This window comes from Aptenodytes patagonicus, chromosome 1 (assembly GCF_965638725.1).
Source record: "Aptenodytes patagonicus chromosome 1, bAptPat1.pri.cur, whole genome shotgun sequence".
NCBI lineage: Eukaryota > Metazoa > Chordata > Aves > Sphenisciformes > Spheniscidae > Aptenodytes > Aptenodytes patagonicus.
In genome coordinates this window covers 136718036-136732181 of record NC_134949.1, presented here as the reverse complement: position 1 = coordinate 136732181, position 14146 = coordinate 136718036, and the positions used below count along the sequence as shown (strand labels likewise).

The following is a 14146-nucleotide window of genomic DNA, read 5'->3' as shown; positions in this document are numbered from 1 at the left end:
AGAAGGTTTAATCTTACTCCAGCCGTGTGTGTATGTGTGGCTTCATTCTGGTTTGGTTTTTGTCCCTGTACCCCCATTTGCTGGCTAAACAGTATAGAGGAAGAGTTAAATAATAATAATAATTTTTATAAAGTCTGACAGCATCATCATCATAGGTTAAATACTTCTGACTTTGATTCAGGCTTACTGAGAGAATAGGTAGGTTTTTGAACTTGGTCACCTGTTCAATGATTCTTTTTACGAGTCAAATCTTAGGCTTTTTTATCCCATGTACTTCTGTATCCTGTATCAGCTGGTTTAAAAAAAAAAAAGACAGGCGTTTTGATTAATGTTTTCATATTGTTTACTTGATTTTAAAAGGGAATAAACTTATGTCTGTAAATAAGCACACACTCAAACCTAGCATCACAATTGTTAAAGTTGTGGCTTTCAACATTCTTTGTGACATAAAAAAGAGGTTCTTGTGTTTATTGTTTCACGTGTGTGTTTGTTTATTCCTCAAGAAAGTGATAGTGACTTTTTTTGCGAACTCTTCTATCATTTAGGTTTTCGTCATTTTGCATAATTCATATAAACAGTTTTCAGGATAGAGAATTGTATCTGTTGAGAGGAATGACCCAAGAAATGTCACTGTTCTATTGCATAATAATTTATTTCCCAGAATTTCATGTTCAGAGATGAGAGATATTTACATTGCATTCATGATAGTTTTGCTTTAATGTAGACTGTATGGAAGGTACACAGGTTTAATGCAAACAATTACTGTGAGAGCAGTTAGCGTATGTACCCCTGTTCTGATGTAAAGTGTGAATTTATAGGTTGTCTTCAGCGATGAAGCATTCCTCTGAGAGATTAATTTTGTTTTTCTATTGTTGAAAATTCTCTCATCTTCTTTCTGAATTTTCCCATCTAATGCCTTGTCTCACAGGTTTCTAGTTGTGTTCACTCCCGCCCTTTACCCTCCATTATTTATATCCATGCCCCTTTTAGTCATTACACAGCAGAATATCATACATTTCTCATTTTCTGTGCATCCTTGTGAATCAGATTTGCCAGTACATTCAATGCTGCACTGTTGCTGGTTTTTAAGCATTTGATTAGTATGATCTAAAAAAAAAAATTGAAAAGACTTAAAAAAAAAAAAAAGGCAGAAAAATGTTCAGAGGAATTATTTGACTGTTTTGCTTTAACGAACAAAGTATGAACCTCTGGGCAAAATGGTTTTGCTTCATGATGTCCTTCATAATTTATAAATATACAAGGGATATAAAACTCTTAGGATAGACCCAGATTATTAAAAGCGTTGATAATTCCTGCAATAGGAAAAATGGAGATCTAAGTGAGAAAAATTAAATACACACATATACATACACATGGACAATTTGTAAGGAAAGTTTTGATTAAAACTGGTAATGTGGGCCCAAAGCTAGACAGAAAACCAATGAGATGCTGAAGGTACTGTTCATGTCTTAGTGAGGGTATGCATTAAATGGCAAAAGAACTTTAATTTATAAAACTTCAGTGAGGCATGAGAAAAGGATAGTTCATAGTTAGTGGTCTCTGACGAGGGAACTGGAAATAATGGAGGAGGAAGAGTGGATAGGGAGATACTGAAAATCAAGAGGGAAGAAAAGTTGTAGGGGAAAGAAAATGAAGAGTAGAACATATGAAGACAGAACAGGATGTCTGAGGAGTGATATGCAGATATTCTGTTGAAGAAAGTAAAGTAAAAATGTATGAAGAAAGAAAAATGCAAGTGGGAAACTTTTAGACGAGCCAGTAGGTGGGTGAATCTGTACTGGAACCAAAGTTTGTTGTTGAAGGTACGTGCTGTTTTGAGCTGTTGCGCTTCTATCCTCTTAGAATAGAGGTAAGAGATGTGGAGCCACTTGATACTTGGTACTACATTAAGACAGTAGATCAAGTGCAATTTCAAGCTTTTGTATGTGGATAAGACATAGCCTGTGTGTAGAAAAATGGCACCTTTTCCCTCAAAGAAATCAGGCTATAGAAAAAGTAGGCATATTGTGGGGAAGGGTATAAATAAACACTTGCCCGTTTGTGCATGTTTTTCCTGAACATACACACACAGAGCTCTGGTCTGCAGTCATAGTTCTCCCTCCCCTCCCTGGTTTGTGGGGGAAGCACCTTTGCAAGGCACCTTTTTTAGACAGAATATGGAAATTGCTTTCTAAGTGACCGTCTCTTATCTTTTCCGAGTCAGTGGATCCCTACTCTGAAATCCCTTGTTTGCTTCGTTTATGTGAGAGGCTAGATGGAGTAGCTGCCCTAGTAAAACGGCCTGGAGTCCGTTATCTGCAAGGTCACATTCAGTCCCATGCTTCTCTGACCTGCTTAATTTTGTTAGGGAGTTAGATATACCAAGCTGTAAATCCTGAAGAAGCCAATGGGTGAACCTTAATTTTAATAGTAGCTTATACTACTGTGTACTTAATTTCAGGGTTAATGATAGCTGACGAGTCTTTAAAATGTGTATGCAAACACATGGTATGTAATGTTACTTGTTTTAAAACTTAAGAATGATACACTTCGAAGTTAAATTTTTCCATAGTTATTAAAGTGTTGCATTTGCTTTTAATGCTGGTGCATTCGCAGATCAAGAGTGAAGTGAACAAGCTCTATAAATTGTTGGAAATCGATATTGATGGAGTCTTTAAGTCCTTGCTACTGTTAAAGAAGAAGAAATATGCTGCTCTGACTGTGGAACCAGCAGGAGATGGGAAATACGTAACTAAACAAGAACTGAAAGGATTGGATATAGTCCGAAGAGACTGGTGTGATCTTGCAAAAGAGACTGGAAAGTGAGTTTCTTTGTGGCATTGTCCTCTTTGCTCTGTTTTAAACAGTACATGCTTCATAAACATTTGATGTCGCGTGGCTGTTTCCTGAACAGCACAGATTGGTAACTAACATCAGTGTTAGAGCATCTTAACTGGTTTTTGTAGGAGACGGTAAACGTTACATTTTGGCTTTGGTAACAGATTATACTTGTGCGGGTCCGAATGTCCCTAATTTCACTATCTGTTTTTGCATCTTCTGTGGAAGCTGTGCATTTGAGTTGTCGCAATTTTGTATATGCAGTTTAATAAACCACAGCTGAAATCTTGTGAAAATGGTAGGTGCTATCAGCGTTTGGAGTCACAGGTTTTAGGTCAGAATATTTTTTCAAAGGTGGTTAAAGAAGCTGGTGGTCAGCTCTTTCAGCATCCTCTGATAAAGCTGGAAGTGCTCTGGGTGCAGCCTGAGGAGATGATCCCTTCCCCCAAGACTGTTTCTCTTCCGTTGTTCAAATGAGACTCTTCTGATACTTCGTTATGATGGATACTGGATTGATCATTTATTAATTGTCATTGCACAGGGCATTTTCATACTTAAATTCAATACATATGATACATTTAGCACTGTAGAAAGAAAATTGGAGTGGTGGTCATCTGGGGGCTGACTCAACTTACATGGCATACTGCCTCTTGAAAACTTAACTTAAACAAATTGTGGTCCAAATGTATCCAAAAATGAATACTTTTTTACGTCTGTAAAAATACACCACACACTTGCTTACTGTTCTTAAGACTTGCATTTTCTAAGAAAAGATGCATCATAATAGAAGCAAATTTTTCCAAGTTAGGAATGTATTAGTAATTAAAGCTATACAAATGTTTGAGAGTGTTCTTTAGTGACTAACTCTTCTGCAGCTGGCAGATCTTCCAACCACTTTTTACAGAAATAGGCAAGACTTTGCTTACTTGATATGATCTCTTCTCCCCCATCTTAAGATACCTGCTATGGAATAATAAATGGCAAAATGAAATGGGAGCAGAAAATAGAAACCAGTTGCATTCAACAGTTCCAAATCACTGTTTAACATTAGAACTATTTACAATAATTTGCTTTTAGTAAAATAAGTAAACAAATAAAACACAACATGAAACATCCTGGCAAATTTCTATAAATTTTACATCAGACTTCATCCTCAGGCTCTTTAGTTTCTAGAGGTAACCCAGGGAAAGAGAGGATTGTCTTTATTGTAATGGTTTTGCTTTGCGTGACTTAAGCTTTTCTTCATTTCTGGACTGTTTTTACAGCTATATAATTGGTCAGATTCTTTCTGATCAGCCCCGAGACATAATCGTGGAAAATATTCAAAGGCGCCTTATAGAAATTGGAGAAAATGTGATCAATGGCCAGATCCCAGTAAATCAGTTTGAAATAAACAAGGTAAATGATGTCTCAGCTCTTTTCTGTCTCAGAAAAACTTTACTGTTCCTGAATATATTGACTGCTGATAAAAAATTTTTTAATCTTTATGATGCTGTGAAATATCAGGAGTTTTATTAGATACTGAATATCCTGGAACATACTGCAAAGATCCTACGATATGAGAAAAAATACCTTGTGTGGGGCTGGAGGCCAGTCTTCCTTCCTCAGAATAACAACTTTGTGTCATGTCCTGTCCTGCTCTCTTCCCCACTGATTCTGCACTTTGAGAATGACATGATAGCTCATGCTTTCAGAAGTTTTCTCCTAAATTGTTGTTTTATAATTCAGTTTTAAAATACATAAACTGACGAATGCAACAGAAAAGAATCAAAAATTCTGTTTTCTAGAAAACCCGTTAGTTTATTTCCCTTCAAAGCTCTGTAGAAGAAAGCTGATAGTCATTTTGAGATCTCATTCAAGACTTTCCTGCAGCAAGAAATAAAATACTCCGCTTTATCTACAAGAGTTGTAGCAAACAGCATTGTGGTTTTGGTTTATTTTTATGAATCCTCAATGAAACCTGTATTTTTAACTTCAAAAGCCTCCCCCCCCGCTAGGGGGGGTGTTTCATTAATGAATTGGATATTACATGCCCCTCTCATGATTGTAATAGAAGAGATTTCCCAAATTTGCTCCATCCAAAGCCTCTTTCTTTTGCCAGCCGTACATCTGTCTGCTCTGTAAGACTGTGTTAATCAATCAGTTAAGAAATGTGTTCAGGTTGTCATGAGGGTGTTAGAGAAATCAGTAGTTTTTATGGTTGACTTAAAAACAGACTGTTCTGATGCAAATATTCTAAGAGTATTTAGTATCCCAGTAAAAGATATATATGGAATAATTTTCACTTTAAATGCTGAATGTTCCTCTGTTTTACTACTTTGGAAAAAAATAAATAATGTATTTTACTATTAAGTCAAATGTATAAGTTGTTACTAAGAATTGGGAGGACGGTAAATATTTAAACGTAGCATTTTATTTTATGTAAAGGAAAAACTCATTGTGGGATCTCAGTAGTATGAGATACATGGAAATATTTAAATCCAGTTGTATCCTCTTGCTACAGAGCTTGTTAAATACACCTAACTACTTGATATTCAGATTTACTTTATGACCTGAATTGATGCAGCGGTAAGAGGGTTATCTCTGGCTATATTTTTATATTTTGTGTAATGTTTTCATCTTCAATTTAGTTTAATTTTAAAACAATTGCATTATATCTGTAACTGTTTTGAACTGTTGTGCTTTTAATGTGTCGTGGTTTAATCTCAGTCGGCAACTGAGCACCACGCAGCCACTCGCTCACTCCCCCACCCCCACCCGGTGGGATGGGGGAGAGAATTGGAAGAGCACAAGTGAGAAAAACTCATGGGTTGAGATAAAAACAGTTTAATAATTGAAATAAAATGATAATAATAATAATAATATGATAATAATACACAGAGCAAGTGATGCACAGTACAATTGCTCACCACCCGCCGACTGATGCCCAGCCAGTGCCCGAGCAGTGGCCCCCCCCCCCGGCCAGCTTTCCCCAGTTTATGTACTGGGCATGACGTCACATGGTATGGAATGTCCCTTTGGCCAATTTGGCTGTGCCCCCTCCCAGCTTCTTGTGCCCCTCCAGCCTTCTCAGTTGGTAGAGCATGGGAAACTAAAAAGTCCTTGGCTAGTGTAAGCATTACCTAGCAACAACTAAAACATCGGTGGTTATCAACTTTGTTCTCATCCTAAATCCAAAACACTGTACCAGCTACTAGAAAGGAAATTAACTCTATCCCTGCCGAAACCAGGACATAATGTAATTCATTTTTCAGACAATAATTGTAAAAGCATCCTCTCATTTTATTAATAATATTTGTAAAGTATGAAGGACTGGTACCTAGACCTTAGTGTCTGCAAAATACCTTTATTACAATTTTTTCATCTTACTTTTTTGTGTTGCAAATGTACTCGTGAGCAGTAGATGGATGAAAATAGCTACTATGTAATCTTGCCTTCTAAAGTTCTGAGTTGTCCATCACTGAAGTAAAATACTTTTCTCGTAGTTATGTTTCTGTTTCCTCCTTTCATCTCTTAGGCATTGACAAAAGATCCACAGGATTATCCTGACAAAAAAAGCTTGCCACATGTGCATGTTGCCATGTGGATAAACTCTCAAGGAGGCCGAAAGGTGAAGGCAGGAGACACAGTGTCATATATCATTTGTCAGGTAAAAATGTCTTTATTTATAGCTAAATACTAGGTATTGTTTTGAGAGATGGCAAAGAAAACCAACTCAATTCCTGGAAAAAATGTTTTGGCATTTCTTTGTAGTGAGATTATGTTATAGTTTAAAATAGTCAGTTTTCTGTACTAAATTTAGTTTTAAAGAGCCAGAAGAACCATTATGATCAGCTCAGCTCATCTGACTTTTTCCATATAGTGGCTGATAAAGTTTCCCTGAATTAATTTCTGTTTGGAACTAGAACTTATTTTTAAGGAAAAAATCCAGTCTTTGTTTTAAGGAGAAGAAAATTCTGGTGGTGAAGAACCTGTCGTTCTTGGAAAGCTAATTGGTGGTGGTGGCTAAGTAGTGTCATTGTTATTTCCAGTCTCAACCTGTGTCTTTTCTATTCGTAGTCATTGGATCTGACAGTACCTCTGTTAGACAGACTGGGGAATTTGAGAAACTTTATGTTTTCAGGTGTTTATCCTATAAATGCTTATTATTATCTCACAAATACATACTCCAGCTCGGATTTGCTATTAAAAAAAAAAAGTGTAGGTTGGATTATATGGACCAAGGGATCTCTTATGCCAAACTGATAGACTGGGCAATGTGACTTCTACAGTGGACCACTATTTCAGCTCCTTCATTGTTAAAAACGGGAAGATACTGTTTTTTATTTAATTGAGAGTTCTTAGCCTGGTGTGGCGAAGCTGCCAAGACTTACAAGAGCTGGGCCGTGGGTACGGCTGAGCAATGGCACAATACAAGAGAAGAATGTACTTGTTGAAAGAAGGGAGCTGAAGGAATTGCATTGTAATTATTTTTGCAAAGCAGCTGGATGAGCTGAATAGTCCTAAATTAATTTTGTTCTGAATACTAAGTTGTCTGAAAGGAGTAGGAGGGACCAATGGCTTGTAGTCTCTCTTTATTAGTGATGGGTTTTCAGTCCGTGGTTGCTGACCCTATTGAAGCCAGTAGCTCGTCTTAACTGAAAAATGAAGGTGTCATATGTTAATACATTAGTTTTTTATTTTGCTGTAAAAAAGGCAAAAAAGAGACTGTACTTAGCAAAAAATAAGCTGTGGTACTCCCCCCCCATCCCCATTAAGGTTTACTTCTATTACTGAATGCTTGCTAAAATACTACTTTAAGTTCTGCTCTAAGATTTTTTACACACATTAAAAATAAAGTTTCCTAGTGTAGTTGTGGACTGGGAATACAATTCTACAGGCTGAATGAGTTACCTTTTCCAGAAGAGTACCATCTTCTTAGAGTTGATACTTACTTCCTCCATGAATACTGTTTTCAATTTAATTATTGCCTCCCCAAATCGAATTATTTTCTCCTTACCTTCTTCTTTCAAGTTGGAGAAGAATGTAGTGTGCTCTAACCTCTGAGTAGTGTTTCTCTCTTGGCTTGAGATGTCACTGTGTATTTCTTTCAGTATTTCCGAATATTTCAGAATTTGCTCTTTCAAATCGATACTATTGCCTCTGCCATTTATTCGCATGCCAATGAGCGATGGTCCATTCTCTGACCATTCTATTTGTTTCTTTATAGAACCGAAGAATATAAATTTTCTAGCAAAACAGAATCAGTTTTGGTATCCACGACTTAGAATTTGCTTGTTGTGCAAAATGATAATGCTAGTTTAGTACGAAGTGAATCCAAAATGCATGCCCTCTGTGTATTTTTAACTGGGCTGATGGTTACAATGTGTTTTCATTGTGCATTTCAGAATTGACAGATGGGACTGTTTACTCTGTCTACTCTTACTGATTTGCACGTGTAGGCTGCAATAATACAAGCTGGGTTTACATTCTTGAACTTGCTAGTTGATGCCAGCATCAGCAGTGCAATTTTTTTTTTACTACTGCTGGATTTGTGTTGGATGCATAATAGATCAACCAAAAGAGAGTGACTGTGTAACGATTTTGCAGTAAAATAATGCATAGTATTTGAAGCATAATCCTTTGTATAGACTGAATGTGGATTTTACTTTTTTCACACTTTGTTTCATGTGTCTCCTGTCTTAGGATGGATCAGATCTCAGTGCCAGCCAGCGAGCATACGCTCCAGAACAGTTGCAAAAGCAAGACAATCTTACTATTGATACTCAGTACTATCTGTCACAGCAAATACATCCAGTAGTTGCTAGAATATGTGAGCCCATAGAGGGAATTGACTCTGTTCTTATTGCAACGTGGTTAGGTAAGTATTCTAAATTCAGTTTATTTAAAGAATTACAAGAGACAAAGTGGGAAGTTTTAATGCATGTTTCTTAACAGAAATGCTTCCCAGAATCAGTCTTTTTACAATGAACAGTAGCTTGTGTTACACAGTCTATAGAAAGCAGCTTGGATTGTAAGTGTATTTCTATGACTTTCGCAGAATACCATTTTTCAGAAGGTGCTCGTTAACATGAATGTAATCTTATAATCCTTGTTCAGAGTTGCAAAAATTTCTGTTCATAAATGACAGTACTATTGCATATCTTTGAGATTTTCTTAAGTTACTATTGTAGTTCTGGAGCATGCATCCAGAACTAGCATTTTTCCATAGAGAAACCCTAGCATCTCTAGCGTCTTTCCAGGGAGAAAGCAGTCATAATTATAATGAAAGAACACAAATTTTTAGTAGGGTGTAAATGAAGAATTTTGTTTGCTAGAACTGATCTAGTGGATAATAGAAACATAAAACCTTAGTAACAGTCTTGCCTGCTCCATATGGAGAAATGAAGTGGCCAAAAAAAAGAAAGGGCTATAAAAAATGTGACTAATGCTAGTGACCCACAGCATCACCAGTTTTTATTCAAATGAGCAACAGGGAATTGCTCTTGTTAAGTTGTTTTTCCTCTTAAGAGGATATCAAAGGAATTAGAATTAGAGATTTTTCTGCCCAATTGCCTCTATCTTCTACATTCCCTAGGCTTCTTACCTAGAAAGAAGTACAAGTGTTGAAAAATTGTTAACAGTTCTATCGGGTCTCTTTCCATGAAAATACAATGCTGTGTGTGTAATCCTTTTAGTGTTGTTTCCTGCCTAAAAGTGATTCACCAACAGACATGATTGATCTCCTTGATAAACAAATTTTGTGATTTGTATCCCACATCTAGTTCATTATTTTTAAAACTGTTACTCAAGGACACGGAAAAAGTTGTTACTCTTGCTGGCTGCTGAGTTCTTGACAAGACTGTCCTCTTCCACAAGAAAACATTTTTAGAGAGTTGCACTGTGTCAGTTTAATAATCTCCTGTTTGATGCTATGCCCATGTCTAAAGGAAGGTCAGACCTGCAGAAATGATTTTGTTCAGAATTTTGGAATGCTCAAAGGAAGAGTTAGTCCTCAACATTTGGTGTTTAGGTAATGGCCAAGATCCAGGATTTGGTCACTTAAAGCCAACTGGCAGCGTGTTGCCTTCAGGACTGTTCACCTGGGACACTGCATCTCTGTAGCTTCCTTACTAACAGAGGGTTCTGCTCATGGTGAGCTTGCAGTTTGCACTTAAAATGTGTGCAAGTAAGTTCCTGTCTTGTTGCTTCTCAAGAAGGGTGATAGCCATTAAAGATCTTCATCTCCCAAGACAGTCTGTGTAACATGCAGCTTTTTCCACCCCCATTTCCAAGTTGACAGTAAAAAAAAAAGAAAAAAAAGACAGGAATTTTTGCTTTTTCTGGGAGGCTGCAAGGGTATTTCTTGGAGGTATTTGATGTTGCAGTGTGTCCTCAACAGCTCTGGTGCTTTGAGGAGGTGTCAGCCCTGTTTCACGCATGCAGGCTGACCATACAAATCATGCTGTTTGTGGCAGGGCCTTGATATACAACTTTTCCTTGATGTCAGAGTGGACTATGTGGTATGCCTCACTGAAAAGGTCAAGCACTCTTGGTTAGGTTGAAGTGGTTTAAAATAGGCGGTAAACTTGTACTTCATTTCAGTAAAAGACAGGAAGGATTTCTGAACCTAATTTATTTTATTTGGCAAAGATTGTTAGTCTTGTAGAGTTAAGCTCAAATTCAGAGTTGTTCCTTATTCACAACAGGTTGGATTTTCAGAAAAGGCTGGCTGCCTTCAGGCACCTAAATTAAGTGCCCAGATCTTAAGAACTGTGCACCACTTGACAGCATCTACTGTTTGCAAATGCCTATGCTGCTTTTTGCGCTATAGTACGTTCAAGATGAAAATTTCTTTTATGGTCTATAATAGCATCATGCAGCTGAGAGTTTATTAATAGTCCACAATTGTCAGTCTGAAAACCTGTATGTATCTATTACAATCTTAGATCTGAAATGTGTTCAGTTTGACCTTGCTGTGCTGTAAAAATGTTATCTCCTTCTCCAGCTTTGTTTTCTTGGGAATGCTTAAATTGAGCTTGGGGGTAAAGTCAGGTCTTTTTCAAAACTTCTGCTCTACTTAGGTCTTTATATACAGCACTTAATCAGAGTCGTACATAAATTGTTGCAAGGTGAAGTTATCTTACAGCTTTTTTTTAACAGTACTGGAGGGACAGTCAAGTGGCTTTGTTTCAAAGAAATTTAAAATAGTTTACAAGATACCAGAAGTGTACAAGATACTTGAGCCCAGCTTGCTAAAACAAGCAAACATGAAAATGTTTACTGTTCTGTGTTGCCACGTTGGGCTTTTTTGCTTAGTATTTTCATCACGTTACACATCCAAATTCCTGTCGTTTTTCCTATCTTGTTGCAAAAGAGCATATTTTTCTGTTCTGAAGAAGAAAGCTGGTGTTCTGGAGGATATCTAAGTGTCGTATCTATGGACCAAAACTTGGTTGCATTCTCATTGTGTGTGTCTTCTTCCGCCTGATCTGATTTATTGTGTTATGTAGGGTATGTGTCTGTATAGGGAGAATGGTTGTAGAAAAAAAATCTCGGTTTCATATTTAACAGAATCTCTTTGTAAGGTGAATGTTTCACTGACATGTCACCGCGTTAGTCCGAGTAGATAAAATTGAGCTCTGCTTAGGGAAGCTTGGCTCATACCAAAATGGTGAAAAGTTCTTTGTTCTGTCTGTGCTCAAAGCAAGTTATTTTAAGCTATTTTAGACGCTGAAGAACAAAAGCAAATAACCACACCTAAAAATTGCAGAGAACTCCTTAAATACCATATTCATTCACTATGGAATCAAGCTGAAAATTGCCTTTTGTTTTTGGACGTTGTAGGAGGTCTGCCTAGCCTTTGAGAGATGGAAATTCATTGTTCCTAAAAACGAGAACCTCATGGGCATACTCCTGCATTCACTCTCTTTTTCTTGACATTCTCGAGGAAAAGCAGTGACAAGATAAGGATTGTCAGGGTTTCTGAAGCTAAGTAAAGTGTGCAATCTGATCAGTAATATTATTCAATAAATCTGATCTTCTTAAATGCTTGGAGACCTTACTTCATCCTGAAGATACCTATAGCTTTTAAACGAAAAGAACTGTAGTGGCAGAACAATTCTCTTAACGTATTTAAAGTAAGGGGTTTTTGTTGATACATAAATACTGCTCCTTGTCTCAAAGAAAAATCACATCTTATTTCTGTGTTGTCAAAAGTATCTAAGCATGATGGAAGCAGAGTCATTTAACCATGGGAGTTTTGTAGCTGTTACTGCATGCCATCATTTTCTCTAAATTATGGAAGTTGCTGACTGCTGTCCTAGGCTGTGTCATGGTCTTCTGAAAGAGATGTGTGCTGCTGCCTTACAGGTGGATGTGCACGTTGGTGCTCTGCAGATTGCTTGGCATTTGGGCATTTCTTCAGAAGGCTGTCTAATTTTAGGGAGTCATTATTGGGTCCTGATGAGGCTTGTCATTAAGAGTACTTCGCAGTACTGGTTCCTCCTTCCACGCAGTGTCTGCATGTTAGCTGCTCCTTGTAAGGAAACCCACCACCACCTTAAAGATACTGTCTTTTTTTTTTAATTCTTCCTAGAGAGTTATTTAATAAGTGCTTTTAATATAGTATTTGGCAGCTACTCAGACTGACTCCTGACAGCGACCAGGACAGTTGTGCTCTCCTTGTGGCACGCAGGAATTACATCAGGTTCTGTCTTTTTTTATTGGTTTTCTCACGTTAGGGAGTGAAGCAAGAGGAGAATGATGGAAATTAAGATTAAAGTAATGACGAAACTTCATGACAATACAGTAATAAACCCCAAAGCGTATGAATTTTGCTGTTTGTGGTCTAGCTGGGTTTTTTTGAGATGCTCTAGACCTGCTTAGAAACTGAGACTTGCTAAAGCACGTTGCGTCTTCTGACTGCGCAAGAGGCCGTTTTGAGGACCCCACGCAGAAGGCACGCTAGCCTGGCAGCGCAGGAGGATCTCTCTGAGAAAAATAAAAAAGCGTGCGTTTCCGAAGGGCAGAGGCCTCGGCCGCCCAGGGTTGGATTCGGAGGGCGGGCGGGCCCGGCCCCGGCCCCGCCGCGTCGCCCTGACTGAAATGCGTGGCCGTAGCCTCGAGGTGGCAGCACCGGATGCCGTTTCCCTGCGTGCCGTTTCCCTGCCTCTCACAAAATGTCTAACGGGCAAAGGTGCAGGCGGGGAAACTTTCCGTGCCTCCCGACTAACCTGCGGTTGAAATACGAAATCCAGGGAAAAGCCCTCGGGCTTTGTTCAGCGGTCCGCGGGGAAACCGGCCATCGTCCCGCCAAGCCTCTCCCCGGCGGCTGAGGCTCTGGGACGCGCCTGCCTTGCTCCGTGCTGCGCTTCTGTTCCCCGGGGAGGGTGCAGGCACGGGGGATAGGCAGGAGTGTGTGTGGAAAGACGCGTAAAAACCATCTGCAGAAATGTTATTTTTAAAATACTGCGATTAGTAAAATCTATTTGACCTTTTTTCAGTTTCTTGAGTGACCTCTTTTGCTTGCTAGTTAGTAAATGTTTTGGTAATTCCGTTAAATAATTCAGGAACAAGTCCTGGAACTTACTTTTATTATTTACTTTCGTCATGCTAGGTTCATCAGTGTGTTTTTAATGTTACGTTTCTTTGTCATGCGTGCAACCTTGCAGTTTTGGTGAGGTTGGAAGGCTTACCTGTGGTGCAGGTAATTTAATGATAGCCCTGAAGATTTTCATGTCACAGTAAGTCGAAGTCCCTTTGATTTTTTTTTTTTTTTTTTTCCCCCCCCTTGATGTCTTGGAAAAAAAAAAGAAGAGTTCAAAGAAGTTCACTGATTAGTCTCATCCTACTCATTTAAAAATTACCAAAACCGTTTTTGTTTTTTTTTTTCCCCCCACCCATCAGATAGTCCCTGTTTTGTTTACCGAGTAGAGTAATATGACCAGTGTGACCTGGTCCGAGAGGATACCAGTTAGTGTGTTGAAATGGGTTAACTGAACCAACTAACTATTCCTGAAAGGAGATAATAGATAAAATAGGCCCCAATTCCACAAGATAATTAAGGTAGGCATGTTCTTTAAAAGCCTGGTTTGTAGTCCCTTTGATTTCACTGGGGCTGTTCACACACCAGAAGTTAGATGTACACTTGAATCATCACAATATTTTTCCTGTTGTTTTCTCCAGCCAAAACAGCTAAGAAAGTTCAGAGATAGGTGTGATTTAAATTCTTCCAATGAATAACTTTTTTTTTCCTATTAAATTATTACCAAATGTCCAGATGCTTATTTCATGTCATTGGTTTTGACTCAATATTGGAAAACTGCAG

General features: G+C 38.1%; 1 protein-coding gene across 4 annotated transcripts in view; it reads left to right on the top strand.

The window, feature by feature from the left end:
- POLA1 (DNA polymerase alpha 1, catalytic subunit) overlaps nucleotides 1–14146 on the top strand; it is a 210064-nt gene that overhangs the window by 80035 nt on the left and 115883 nt on the right. For all 4 annotated transcript variants that reach the window (XM_076355992.1, XM_076355983.1, XM_076356000.1 and 1 more), the window contains 4 exons: nucleotides 2617–2822; nucleotides 4104–4236; nucleotides 6356–6487; nucleotides 8524–8698. In XM_076355992.1, coding sequence (XP_076212107.1) covers nucleotides 2617–2822; nucleotides 4104–4236; nucleotides 6356–6487; nucleotides 8524–8698 — 646 coding nt within the window. The remainder of the gene's footprint in view (nucleotides 1–2616; nucleotides 2823–4103; nucleotides 4237–6355; nucleotides 6488–8523; nucleotides 8699–14146) is intronic.